General features: G+C 38.3%; 1 protein-coding gene across 1 annotated transcript; it reads right to left on the minus strand.

The window, feature by feature from the left end:
* Positions 1-1,507: 1,507 nt before the first annotated feature.
* LOC144650212 (uncharacterized) lies at positions 1,508-2,779 on the minus strand. The gene has a single exon (XM_078509861.1). The coding sequence runs from the start codon at positions 2,679-2,681 to the stop codon at positions 1,662-1,664; it is 1,020 nt and encodes a 339-aa protein (XP_078365987.1). The 5' UTR covers positions 2,682-2,779; the 3' UTR covers positions 1,508-1,661.
* Between the last annotated feature and the right edge of the window lie 11,348 nt (positions 2,780-14,127).

Below are 14,127 nucleotides of genomic sequence, written 5' to 3' on the forward strand. Positions count from 1 at the left end.
ATTTGCATTAATTTTCCAGCTGAACGACTATTCATGTTTAAATATAAAGGAAATCCCTAGTGATGCAACTTGTACAAGTCTTCCCCAATCCTGGCATATTCCAAGAGCTGCTTCTATCTGCCCTTTACCTGTAATGGGAACTCATTATGCCCGCGCAGAAACAGACAGATGTGGAAAGAGGAAAAGAGACCCTGTCAGGTGTAAACTATATGATGCTAGGGGACCTGTTTTAAGATGTGGACTGCCAAGTCATCACGTGATGGATCAAGTGCATTATCTACAACAAAGAGAAAATCCTCCCCCCTTTTCTTATTTGTTATGCGATCAAGAACCAGGTTTGTTAGTGAACACTGTATTTGGAAATGTGCCCCTTGGTGCTTGCCTAGGATATCAGCTTCAAGATTGTGGTCGACCAAACACAACCTTTGTGAGCAACTTCACAGGAGTTACTGTTCCTTCAGACAATACAGCACTCCATGAATTTCCTGATATTCCAATTGTTCAGGCTGACACGACACCCTTTGATTTAAATGAATTTCAAGGTGTAGACCAAACTGATTTTATTGACTTTTTTGTTGATCACATAGTAATAGATTTAAAAGAAGCTCATGCTATGGAGAGGAGAACAGTTTTGCAGGGTGAATCTGCTGAATGGCTTAATCAACACAACTACAGACTAACTGCCTCTAACTTTGGCAAAGTTTATTTCCGGGTTCAAAGGCCATCAGAATCAATGTTGAAAACTATATTTGTACCAAAGGATTTGTCTAATGTGAGAGCCATTGCACACGGAAAAGCAAAAGAGAAACTTGCAAGGACAGTATATGCCAAACAAATGCAAAAGCAAGTACCAAGTTTTGTGGTTTTTGATGCAGGTCTATCTGTACATCTGACTTTTCCATATCTTGGAGCAAGCCCTGATGGAAAAGTTTTTGATCCATCCACTGATACTAAATATGGTTTACTTGAGATCAAGTGTCCTTTTTCAAAGAGAGGTGAAACACTGGAACAGGCAGCATCTGACCCAAACTTTTATCTTGAGAAAATTGGAGGAAAATTTTACCTCAAAAAAGAACACTCATGTGGATATTATGCCCAAGTACAGGGGCAGCTGGCTCTTACCGGTTTAAAATGGTGTGATTTTTGCATTTATTTGTCTGACTCGAATGAAATGTGTGTTGATAGGATATATTTTGATTCTAACTATTGGAAAAATACTCTCTTACCCAAACTATCACAGTTTTATATGCATCATGCTCTGCCATTTCTTGTTGGCAGAGCAAGGAGAGTGAACAGCTGTACAAACAGCAGACCGGAAGTTGTTCTTGTAAACAGTTTTTCTTCAAGTCATTAAACCCAAACATTTTCTGTTTATTCCTTCATTTTAAGGGAAAGGCAATAAGCCATTTCATACAAATACTGTCAGCTTATTGGATTTAAAGTGCTATTTACATTACAGAAAGAAACATGATTTCAATAGTTGAACTATAGTAAACTAGTTGGTAAATCTTACATGTTTGCTCTAAAATTAGTCAATAACAACATGAAACCCAACCACTTATTCAGGTAATAATGGACTTGTTTAAGAAGCAGATTACCAGAACATTATTAGACTACCAAACGGCTATGCTTTAAATGTTGTAGTTCGTGGCTTTTATGAATCAAGCCAGCACTGGGTTCTGGAAATTTGAGAGAAGGCATGCTGTTGACCATATTTGATTGATGCTTCCAAACATAGATACTGGAACTACTGAGTGAAATATACGAAACCTTCTAACCTTGCAAATTGCTCTCTCTACATGAATTCGATGCTTTGCGATGGTCTGAGTTTTAATGACATCATCTTCTTCAAATCCAACTTTATCTTTAAGAAAGGGAGGGATGTTAAGATGAAGGCCAATTTTTTCTAAATCATTTTGGATATCAAAACCCTTGTCTGCCATGATGGCATCTCCCCTTTTAATTTCTCCTGTTATAAGTTTTTGCCTTAGAATTTCTAAGAATCCAGACCTTTCCACAATTTGTCTATCGCTTATAGAACCCTCATAAAGTTGAGAGATGAACATAATCCCTCCTTTACTATCAACACCCAGGAGGCATTTGAATGTTGTGTGGGATTTATATGTGCTGTAACTCTCACTGTGCTTCTGGAGTGCACTTGGTACTTGAATTTTTAGTTCTGTAGCATCAATGATAACAATGGTACCTGGATACTTCTCTAAGAACTCCTTGGGCGAATTTTCAAAAATGATGTCTCTATGTGGCCATATTTTGAGACTTCCAAGTGTTGCATACAGGTAGTTGATCCAGGTAAGGAATATATTATTTACTGTGCTATCAGAAACACAAAACCTTTCTCCAAGATCAATGACTGATAAGCCCATTCTTAATTTCATTAGAACAAGAAGGTATTCATCCTCAACTGACAGTTTATGAGCAGTAGGGCGTGTCAGAGTTGTGCTATTTTGGGAATCATCATCATCATCATCATTGTTATCTTGATTATTATCATCACCCTCAAATACTTTCTCTGTGTCAATGATATTACATTTCCGTGTAGCCGTATCCCAGTAAATCAACATTTTTCTATTTAAATTAGGCAATAAAAATTGCAATGTATTCATGAACTCAATGTAAGAATTAAATCCAGTGAAATGAGTGAAAAACTTCTCTTCTCTCATTGGCGTTGTACATTTTGAGAGCAGATGAGATACGGAAAATTTATGTAAACAGGGAATTCTAAGACTATCATCTAATTTAATGCATATGTCATCTTCAAATGTCTGTGTCTTATGAGAAACAAGCTGATGGTCAGTCCCGCTTGAGCCCAAGATGTCACCTTCTCCTTCTGATGCTGTATCTGTTGCTTCCTCCTCCTCGGTCCTGCTTTCGTTCAGCTTTTCCAAAACAGATCTTTTCACAGGCTGGGCTTTCTCTTTAGTCCAAGCAAAAATCGACGGAACTGCATTCGCCTTAAGTCGTTTCTTAGCAGACTCTGGATTAATAAAATCATCCGATGTGAAGTGTTCGGTGCATATCTTTGTATGGCAGTTGACACTGAAATGTCGGGGATCTCTTTTCATTTTCGTGATCCAAAGGGATAATAAACTTTTCGAATGAAGCGGCAATCCATGAAACGACAGATCGTTTCGGTTCGCAGAGCTGTTTGTACACCCACCAGCGCAACAAAAGTGCGGCATAATAGCGGAGAAAGTTGAGTCAAAGTTACGAGCGCACGTGGTGAAACTTTGTTGTTGTACCCAATTCAGGTCACGTGACCCGCACGGGCGAGTTAGCCGAATTTGTCTATGCCCGCCAAAATGATTTTGTCTTGGTTGCCTTGGTTACACAAGGAGAGGCTACCTGGCTAGCAGAAAAATTTCAAAATGGTGGACGAAGTAAGCCATTTTCACATGGTTTTACGAAGGATTTTCGAGGGAGCGCACGAAGTTAACACCTGGATGAACTCGCCTAGTTTGAGAAGGATATTTTAACCTATTTTTAGGAGTGCTAGGAACCATGAATTCTGCTTTTTATACGCTGTTTTCGGTGAAGAAATCGACTTCGGCTGTCGATCTAGCGATTCAGATCTGGAAACATTAAACATCAGCAACGGGACATTTGCTACGGACATTTTGCGAAAGCACCTTCGCACTAATATTGAGGGAAACAGGAGAAGAATTATGGCGGATTTTCTCGGAAAAAGAAGTAGATTCAAACGCATTGGGAACCGTCGATACACCAAATATTTGTAAACAAGATCGCTCAAAAGCAAGATAATATATGGCTCTTCTAAACTGGATTTGGGAACCTAAAGGAATTCTTATTCATAATGCATAGAAGCGAAATTTCGACTGAGGTAAGTCCGCCTTTCACTGTGTTCTTTGTAATTACACACGCACCAAAATATAATCTAAGTCCACGCAGACATGCGACTCGCATGCGCGGCGGCCATGATGTATGAAATTGTTCGCCATGCCAGTACTGTTGATCTGGAGCTTGGCAGACTTGAACTGCCTTACACCAGCAGCAAATTGAAGTTGCCAGTATAACCTCACATGGAACCCCTTTCTAATTTCCACCAGTCCCAGATGTGCAAAGAGTTAGTATAATCAGCATTGCAGTCATTTAATGTTGCAATTGTTAGCATTAGTGTTGTAGCAGCTTGAAAACAGAAAAAAACAGAACGAGCGTCTATGCGTTTCTCCTGCGTCCAGAGAGCAAATTTGGCAATGCAATGACTCGATGAATACACATTTTAAATTGTTTTTTAACCGACGAAAAATGTGCCGATAGTTATAATGAATCGCCACCGGACTTCCAAAATCTAAAATATCCGCCAGTTGCTGTTCAGGGCAGTCGTCGCCAACATTAGCCTGCGTTGCAGACAAACAAAACGCAGGCTACGCCAACATACGAAGCTGGAATTCTAGAGGCAATAAAGAAATCAGTGGAACGACAACTAAACCAATGGCGTTGCTATCCGCACCAAGAAAGGAGTCGAATGCGTACGAAGCGAGCTCAATAGTGAGGCTTTTTTCCAGCTTTGGTTGGAGCGGACATAGTCTGAAATTCAGCTGTCCTCTCGACCCAACCCCCAAAAAACATCTTTCACGCACACTTGAATAACTGGTGGCCTTGACAGCATCATCTATCGCTTTCGAAATTGACCCCATGTTGAATGTTTGACCGCAAGTCACGTTTCACTGCACTTAATCCCTTGTGATTGACACTTCTGTCGTAAGGGCTGCTCTGATTGGTCTATGCTCAGTGACCCGTTTTTGGGTCGCTAAAAGTGACGCGATTCAAGTATGAAAAGTCCTTTGTCCCGGTGCGCCACAATAAACAAGACGAAGGACTTTATTGAAAGTCTAAAATGATGTCTGCATGCTGAGAAGGTACAAAATTCAAATATCATGTTGAGCATAATATTTTATTATACTGGAGTGCTATTGTTATAAATCAATAATTAGTTGTTTCAAACTTTTTTGCTGTTGAATTCGAAGTGTATTAGAAATTCAGTGAGGGGAAGGTTGGCTTCATTATAAGTTTGGTATACTTAGGTCATCACGCTCAAGGCTTTTTTCCCCGGCTTCAATCCCTATATTAGCTGTTATATTTAATGCAAGACAATTTTGACATCAGCTTAAGGATAATCACACTCGGTAATTTGAAGTTCTTGTTACTGTATTGCTAATTTTGTTGTCTTAATTTTTTTTAAACAACATTTTCCTAACATAATTTAAGCTAATTTATTCATTTAAAGGTAGCTACCCTTTCCTGTTTTTTGCTCCAGGGTTTTCTGGAATGGATGGGAGGGACTGGTCATTCTTAGCCTGTTTCTTCTGTTTACACAAAATAAGATATCAAAAAAAACTCATTAAAAGGAATGTTTCAAAATTATCAATTCAAACTTCACTGGATGGTTGTATGCCATGGACTCTCTATGTTAAACCATTCACAGAAAGAAATTAATGTGCTTACCTCCATTTTGCCACCTCTCCGCAAATAATTCCGCCTATTGACCAGTGAGTCACTTAGCGCATGTTTAACTGAGTGCATTCGCCCCTGAAGTTGAGGGCAAAATTCAATCACCTGAAACAATGAAATTAATATATTGGTGACAAAACATTTTTTGCCAATTTCATTTCAGACTGTTGGATCTCAATAACTCAAACCCCTCGCTATAAGCTTTGTTAATTTGCACAGTAGAACCCCTGATAACTTGAGGTCCAGAAAAAAATGTAATAATTTGGAATTTCCTTGTAATTCAACTAAAACACAAAAATCCCTGTTTGTATGTAATCGAACCCACTGGCACGGCACCCTAGATATTGATTTGGAACTCTAACCAACTGGCCGTTTTAGCGGAGACTTAGGCAAGGTGATACATGTCCTGCAACTGAGGGCTCAGCAATGTCGAAACCATAATGATGAAAGATATTTAAAGCAAAAAAAAATCTTAAACTAAAGGACTGTAATTTACCATTGTATTTGAAAGGGCCTGCAAGATAAGATATTTAACTTACCAACTTATTGAACAATTTCCACTTATCTGGAGAACTTTTGTTGAACGTTAGCGCCTTTTCCCAAATCCCTGCCCGACGAACAGCTTCTTTAATCATGAACTATATATGATTCAGTTAAAAAAAGAATGTTATAAATTATAGATGCTGCATGGTTCAATTTTTGTTGCTAGATTGAATCTCAATACTTGAATTTTAACACTTTAATCTCTACATTCAAGCAACAGTATGTAAGCTAAATTATAACGCGCAAGTCTCAAAGGAAGGAAAAAAATTTTCACGGGCCTTATGTGGAAAAATGGGCCAACCATGAATGACAAAAGTTCGATTCCACTTCAACCAAGCTACCGAACAAAAGTTTTCGCGAAATTTGAATCTTTAGCGGTTGGAATTTACTGTTTTGCTGCGAGAATTTGAGTTCGCACCATGGATTGTTCGTCCTCGAATGCCGGCCAAACGCTTTTGCTTTTCCTCAAGAACGAGACTGCCTCTGATTTTAAACCACCATGCATGTTAATTATATCCGAATATATCCACGAACAACAATAAAAAATGGCTTAAACCTGCTTAAACGGGCAGCCCGCACTCCAAGTGCTTTTAAGATAAACCCTGGCCTTCAATTCGTTATTTTGATTTTCCTAAGCGAAGGAATAGTTCCAACGCTGTGGCATGCCATTTATGATATTAAAACCAAAAAGTTTCGGAACTCTATAGGTTTTAATATTTCGGCTTTTACTGTTCATGTAAGTAACGGATATGAAGACTGCAGAAACAACGATTCGAATGAACTGCCGAGTGAACAGCCAAACATGTGCATAAGCACGAAAAAGTTCTGAACAAACAGACTGAGCAGACGAAGGTCGAAAGTGCAGAAAACCATCCATAAGACTGACTGACTAGATGGTAAAGAAAAAAGTCCTAATAGTTATGTTTGTGCAAGTAACCGACGCAATGAGTGGCTATGCTGGTTTACTTAGTAGTGATCTGTTGTCCCTATTTAATTTTATCGCTTAGGTAAATTACCATTGTTAGTTATATTGAAGAAATTATAATAGTGAGCTCACTAATAAGTTTTCCTGGATCGGAGTAGATTGTCATGAAAGCTCAGAAAGTCTGCCATTCTCGTCAGGGGCACAGTGACAGACCCCTTAGAGAGATAATTATTTCGCGAAGAGTAAGCTAGAAAAAAAGGGGGTAAGCGCGCGCGGGAAGACGTTACATTGATCTTTTATCCGTATTGTAACGTATCGATAAACTAAAAGCCAAATCAGGGTAAATCTCTCTAAACCACGTTTCAAACTGTGGTACCACAGCTGGCCCTGAATTTTACTGTTTTCTCTAAACGTGCCAAAAATTAAAACAAACCACTTGTAAAACTCCTACCTTGAAATATTGTTTGCAGCAGTTTTGCCGCTTGACAGCATCTCATCCGCCGTATAGCTTGTTGTGTCTTGCTGGTTTTCTTGCGAGTCAGCACTTTTGGCGGCAGGTTCAGCATTGGAGGTTGAAGCATTGGCGGGCAACAGAGACTGAGTGTAATTTGACGACAACACCTGTGCCAATAGCATTTTTTTCTTCTCGGGATCTAACAAACTAAACACTGCATTCATGTTAACGGCATCCATTTATGATCGAGTAAAAAAATTCACAAGGTATATGATCGATCAGATTTCAGAAATGAACGAAGCTACGTTGTGCGATGCAGGATTCAGTGGCGACGTAGGATGCAAGATTCGTCTTAATTTGGCGCCATAATTTTCCCGCCTAAAATGTTGCAAATATGTCAGTAAGCCATTGACTACAAAGGAAGACGGCTACGTCATATAGAGGCGGAGAGGAAAACCAGGGATCAATATGGCGGCCATTCCGTGCCATTGCTCTTTCTGCGAGGGTAAGGTGGTTTCCAGTAGAAAGGTCCGAAATTCGCACGTGAAAATGTGTTGTACCAGTTCATCTTTTTTAATACACAAACAATCCGATGAAGAAAGGGATGAAGAGAAAAGGTATATCATACAACGGTGTTGATCGGAGGTCTATTTATCACATTGGAAGAAAGCTCCATTAATGTATTGCTGGAAGGGTTAGTGTCAGCAGCTTTTCTATCTTTTTTGAACACTTCAGAAGGGTGCGATTATGGTTAAATCAGAAAATATGAAAATACAAGTTTTGATTTTCAATTCTTCCGATTCTCCTATTATAACGACTGAATGCGATTCTACAATTTTTCCGATTGTCGTCCGATTAGACCGATTCTTCCGATTCTCTGATTATAACAACTCAACATGATTCTACAATTTCTCCGATTCTTCCGATTGTCGTCCGATTTTACCTCTTCCGATATTTCTCCGATTATATATATAAGGCGATTCTACGATTTACCTAATTCTTCAGACTGTCGTCTGATTTTACCTACTCCTCCGATATTTCTACGATTATATATATATATAACAACTCAACGCGATTCTCCCATTTTTATGATTCTACGATTTTTCCGATTCTTTCGATTATCTGCCAATTATACACGAGAAATAAAGAATAACAACAGTGTATACCTCGTTCTTTAAGCGTGTGCAGAAAAATGACGGATAACAACAATTTATTACTCATTCTTAAAGCATGTGCCGAGAAATGACTCATCTTAATAATGCATTCCTCGTAGAATCAGAAACTAGAATCGAAGAATCCGGCGGAGATTGTTTTCTACAAAGCCTTTAGGTTAAAATCGTAGAATCGGAAACTTAATAGAATTCTCTAATAGTATACTTGTAGAATCGAAAAAATTGTAGAATCGGAGATTGTTTTCTACAAAGCCTTTTGACATGATAGTAGAATCAGAAACTAAAATTGTAGAATAGCAAAACTGTTCAAAATCTTTTGTGGTAAATCGTTGAATAGTACCAGTAAATCGGAGTATACTATTCTCCGATTTAGCCAAAATCGCACTGCTCTTGAAAACCTGACCTTAGAGTACATTATCTTTACATGTCCAATAGTTCCTTTGTTTTCCTTTTTCGTTTTTTGTTGTCTTCAAAAACAATTGGTTTGAAGATATCTTTTTCTTCATACGAGTCCTGGTCCACACTAACATACCATGTGCGTCCGACCGATCCATCACAGGTTGAGGTGGATGAGGTATTGCCAGGCCTTTCATGCGGTGTGCATGTCGGAGATGATTTTTTAACTTTATGTTGACTTTTTCTTTCTTTCAATTTTTCTCTCTTCCCAACAGGGGCCAGTCTGATGAGATTGATATAACTGCGTCTGTGTAGCTGGCCAACAATTAACTGCATATAACACACATAAGAACTTATCCTGATTCCAGGTCATTTATAATAATTAAGTTAGGAGTTCTTAGGTTACACTGGTCACGACTAAGCAAACACTATAATTTGTCACTGTCTAATTAAATTATGCAATGATAAAAATTACCTAATAGAAATTACCTTTTGGCTGCATCCAAGCGTAAACACTTGGTGTAAGGAATAACTTGGGTGAGATATAAGGAATTAACTTGTCATCCAATTTTTTAACAACCAGTAACAAACGTGAACCGATACTGATAAATTATTTTTTCTCTGCATGTATACGTAGCCAGTGACACAACTCTTTAAACTTATGTGAACTTCTCAACTGGTGCAGATTAAACATTTAAAATGGTAGTTTTAACTTCATCTGACCTCCAGTTCACCGAACGTTGTCTTGCCATGGGCTTCTTGGGGGAGATTAATCTCCCCGTTACCTTTGTTCAGATACTTTGAACGAAGTTGCACCCTGGAGAACAAAGCTTTTAAAAAACATTCTGTTCATCAGCTCAAACGAATGAAAAGTTGTGCCTCACTGACTTATAGCTACCATCAACAACATCACATGACACGGATATCTATAACTGCCACCTTTTGAATTTGATGCCAGGCATTAATTTAAAATATTTAACCACTTGTTGGAAATATAAAAGTTTTGTATTTTAATATCCTGACAAAAATGAATTTCACAGACAACAGTAATCTATAAGATTCAATAACAATGATTAAAATTTAGACAAAAATATGCCACCTTTTCAGCAAATATTGACGTCTGGCATGCATGGGTATCAAAGCTCAGTATATATTTAAATACGTACTGTTGGGATTTTTTAACCTGAATATCTCAGTTGGTCATATATAAATAAAAAGCTGTTTCCTCTGTTTCAGCTGTGCAATTTCCTGGAAACTAGCTTTCTCAAAACTTATACATGTCACTTCTACCAAACCTTTCTCAATGAGGTAACTGGCAATTGCTTTTACATGCATTTGTTTGTTCTTGTTGCGAAAAAGTTTCAATCCAAAGTCCTTTGCAGCAGGTTTAAGATCTTTGTCCAGTTTGACTGTATAGATGTTTTCCCCAGCCAAACCAACAGCACTGCTTCAGCGAAATGCAAGCTGAGTTTTTAAAACATTAAAAAAACCTTGAAGACTATAATTTGTGAAATGTTGTGTTTTATTGACGAAATAAAAAACTCAACTTTATACTCCAACTGTCTTTTTTGAACAATTCAGTGTAAATAAAACCTTTAGGGATTCATGGAAATTGGATAGGCATGAATGACAACAACTTGAATCAACACACATCGTAACTGGAGAAATGCACAGTCAGGCAGCAGTGTTTGTGTTGGCCACTGCCAAGATTTTTCTAGTGATTTCAATAAATTTGATTACAACACTTGCCACTGTTGAAGTAGTCATCCAGCTGCATTGCCTTGTTCTTTTTTCTACACTGCCAGGGCTATTTTCCTCACTAGTGCCAGAGCCAGCGCTAAAGTGATCACTCTCACTGTGAGAAGAAAGTGACGCTTCTGCTTCCTTCCTTCTTCGTTCGTCCACATGTTTTCTTACTTTCTGGCCGATAGCAATACTCCCCAGTCCTGCCTTTCGGAAAGTGAACTATTCGTTATTGGATAGTGTCTCAACTACTTTCATCAGCTTTTTGGTGTTTTTCGCATCGTTGCAGAATCTTGGTGTTGGTGCAGTAACTGGCCATATATTCTTGATATAGGTTGTAATTTTCCTCTTCTTGTGATGTGAAAAAGTATAGGTGAAATGACTGAAATGCCATGCACTAAAATGCTTTTCCACAGTAGCAGGAAATTAATGTGAAATTTAACAGTTACAAATGCCCCACTCCCAGGTAGACCTTTGATGACAAATACTCCACCCTGAGAACTTACAACCCGAAAAATGTCCGAAGGGAGATGGGCACACTTGGAGTTGACTGATCCAGGAGAACAGAGCAGTGCAGGCGAGGCATCTTTTTTGTTATTACCGTTTTAAGCACTACATTTTGGTTTAAGTAAAAAAGTTGAATACTGGAGGGTGGAGAGATCATTCAAATCCTTCACTTCTGCTCGGAAGTATGCATTACAATACATTTGCTGTCAACAGGAATGAAGAACAGATAATTTAAACCTACAAACTCACTTTGTATTAAATACAGATCGGTCCTGACTAGTTAGGTTATTTTTTTCGCCATTTGATAATAGCCATGAGAAGTCTAAAGCTGACAGTAATTCAGAGCCTTCACTTTTAATCTTCGTTTTTTTGGCGAATGCACCTGAAATGTAGCAAGGCTAAATTAGGAACCAATAGTTTTAATTGCTTCCTACTGTCTATCAGCAGAACGTGCAAGAAAAAATGGGCAGATATGTAACTGAGGGCATGAGATGAGAGAGGCACGAAAAAGTCTAGCTCCTGCCCTACTTCACGGGCATACCACCCCACCAACTTATGAAGAAAAATAAGACCCTGCTTGCAGTTCCCACTTCCTATATTTTGCATCAATAGGAGAGAATGCCATGAAAAGCTGGAAAGAGATTTCCTTGATCAAATCTGAGAAATGTAATGGTTCTAAAACATTCCAGAAAGTAATTTTTGCTATAAACACAAGTGACATACTGATATGGTCCCTTTTAAAAGCAGCTCTGTATTTCACACCTTAAAGGGGCTGTGCCATGTCAGTGTAGTCCATTTTGTTTAGTTTTACCAACAACTTGCCCTTTCTCATTTGGAACTTAAAGTTAGCAAAGACATTACTTGTAAATGACATGACTACAGCTTTGTGACGAAGAATAAGTCGACTTCCCAATCATTACATTTAAAAGCTGAGCAGTTTTCAACAGCTCCAATATAACTCTTATCCATTTTAATCTTTTTTTTAATTTTAAACCTCATATTTAAATTAAGAAGTTTGTTCTTATTTGATATAAAGGCGTTTTGTTATTTTAAGAAGGCTGTTCTTAAAAGTTTAATTAAGAGAAATAAACGCTCATCCTTTGATTTCTTAAAAATGGGTACCTGCAAGCTGAAGCGTCTTTTCCAGAAATTTCCCTTTCTTTACAAATATTGTGCAAAGTGCTAACTTCTCCAAGGCTTCGTTACTCCTGGCAGTTGATGATAGCAGAATCCGTCCATCAATTTCCTCTTCCTCGAATTTGCATGCAATTTCTTCGCTTCCAAACAATTCAAACACCTACTCTTTCACCTCCAAAACAGACCATTCTGTCACAAGAAACAACATAATGTTTTTAAAAAATCACGTTTACCTGCAGTAATTTTTGAATACAGAAAAATGAACCAGTTGCTAACCTGAGGTGCCTTTTGCTTCCCCGCCACTTCGGTTCGATTCATCGATGACAGCATTTTCCTGCTTCAGCTGCACCGGTAACTTGCTTCTCATGGATTGGGATAAAATGCCCACTGATTCGTCACTTGTAGAGCCCAATGAATCTGTGTCTTCTTGAGACTTTTTCTGAGTTGGGCTGCGCTGTTGTTGACCATGGTCAGCTAGAACAGGCGTTGAATCCAATGGAAGCTTTCCCCTGAAAACTTTCCCCTTCATGTTCGCCATTTTGTCTTTGAATGAGTCCATGTTGGCAAACTGACAATGTCATATCATGTCACGGTGGATTATTAATTAGTCGGCAAGCATTCCTTATTTGTTGCGTTTTCCCACCGTCAAAATTCTGACCTTTCATTGGCCCTTCTCTCCTTTCTTCTTTGTTCGTTTATCCGCCCAACCTCATTTGTCGGTACGGTGACATGCGCAGCGATACCTGAACACTGGGAACTAGTGCAGTGGAAGGACGCTTTCGTCTCTCTGCCATTGTTTAGACCGTCCAGCCGTCCATGTCATCGTTTTTGTATAAATTGCAAAGGAAAGGCATTAAATTACCGCACACGAAGAGCTCATCTAGACTCATACTTTTTGTGGAGCAGGAAGAGCTGACGAGCAAGCAAGTGAACTTGAATTTGACATTAGTAAGCCTTTTGTTATTTTTTTCAAACGAAAGGAAAACATATTCAATTATTTGTATAATTTCAGTTTGGCCTGATATTCCTCCGTTCAAAATTGTGAAATGGAAAGAGCCAAATAGGAATTAATTAAGCAAATATACTACATTCTTTGATCTTCAAGGTTCTAAAAAGGCTTCAAAAAACTGTTTTATGTTGGTGTAAATTGACGTACGAAAGTCTCTTTATCCTATTTTTAAATCAGTAGAGTGATCGCTGCTGTTCTGGGGAGAATTATTGGACTCAGTCCAGTATACAAAGTTTGAGTAATCTCTAAGAATGAACAGGACTATACAACTATGAGAAGGACAAATGCAAAAACAGCTATTTTATACTGACGTGAATTATTGCTTTGAGAATTTTTAGCGCCTACATGTACACGTATGTCTACAACAATATATTATTTGGCTTTTAATTTATTTTTTTTTAGCATTTTCCAGTAACGACGTCATTGCAACAATCTTTATTAGCATGCTTATTTAAAAAGGCAGTGATGCATCCATATACATGCTTAAAATGCCCCCAAAACAATATTGACTTCTTTTTACTCAAACAACAAAAATGGTGTCAAGTCGTCATTTTGTTGTCCTTCTTGATTTCTTTAGAAGATTAACCCATTGGATCTGGATTGGAAGATGAAGTTGTGTCTGAGTGCTCTGATGTGCCGCCAACAACTAGCTGTGCTAGTGCAGGTGATGGAAGTAGTAGTGGGGAGGACTTGAAGGACAATGTAGGAAGTAACAAGAGTACGAAGAACAAAAGTTAAAGTATGCCATTGT

This window comes from Oculina patagonica, chromosome 4 (genome assembly GCF_052425735.1).
Source record: "Oculina patagonica isolate OP01 chromosome 4, crgOcupat, whole genome shotgun sequence".
NCBI classification, from domain to species: Eukaryota; Metazoa; Cnidaria; class Anthozoa; order Scleractinia; family Oculinidae; genus Oculina; species Oculina patagonica.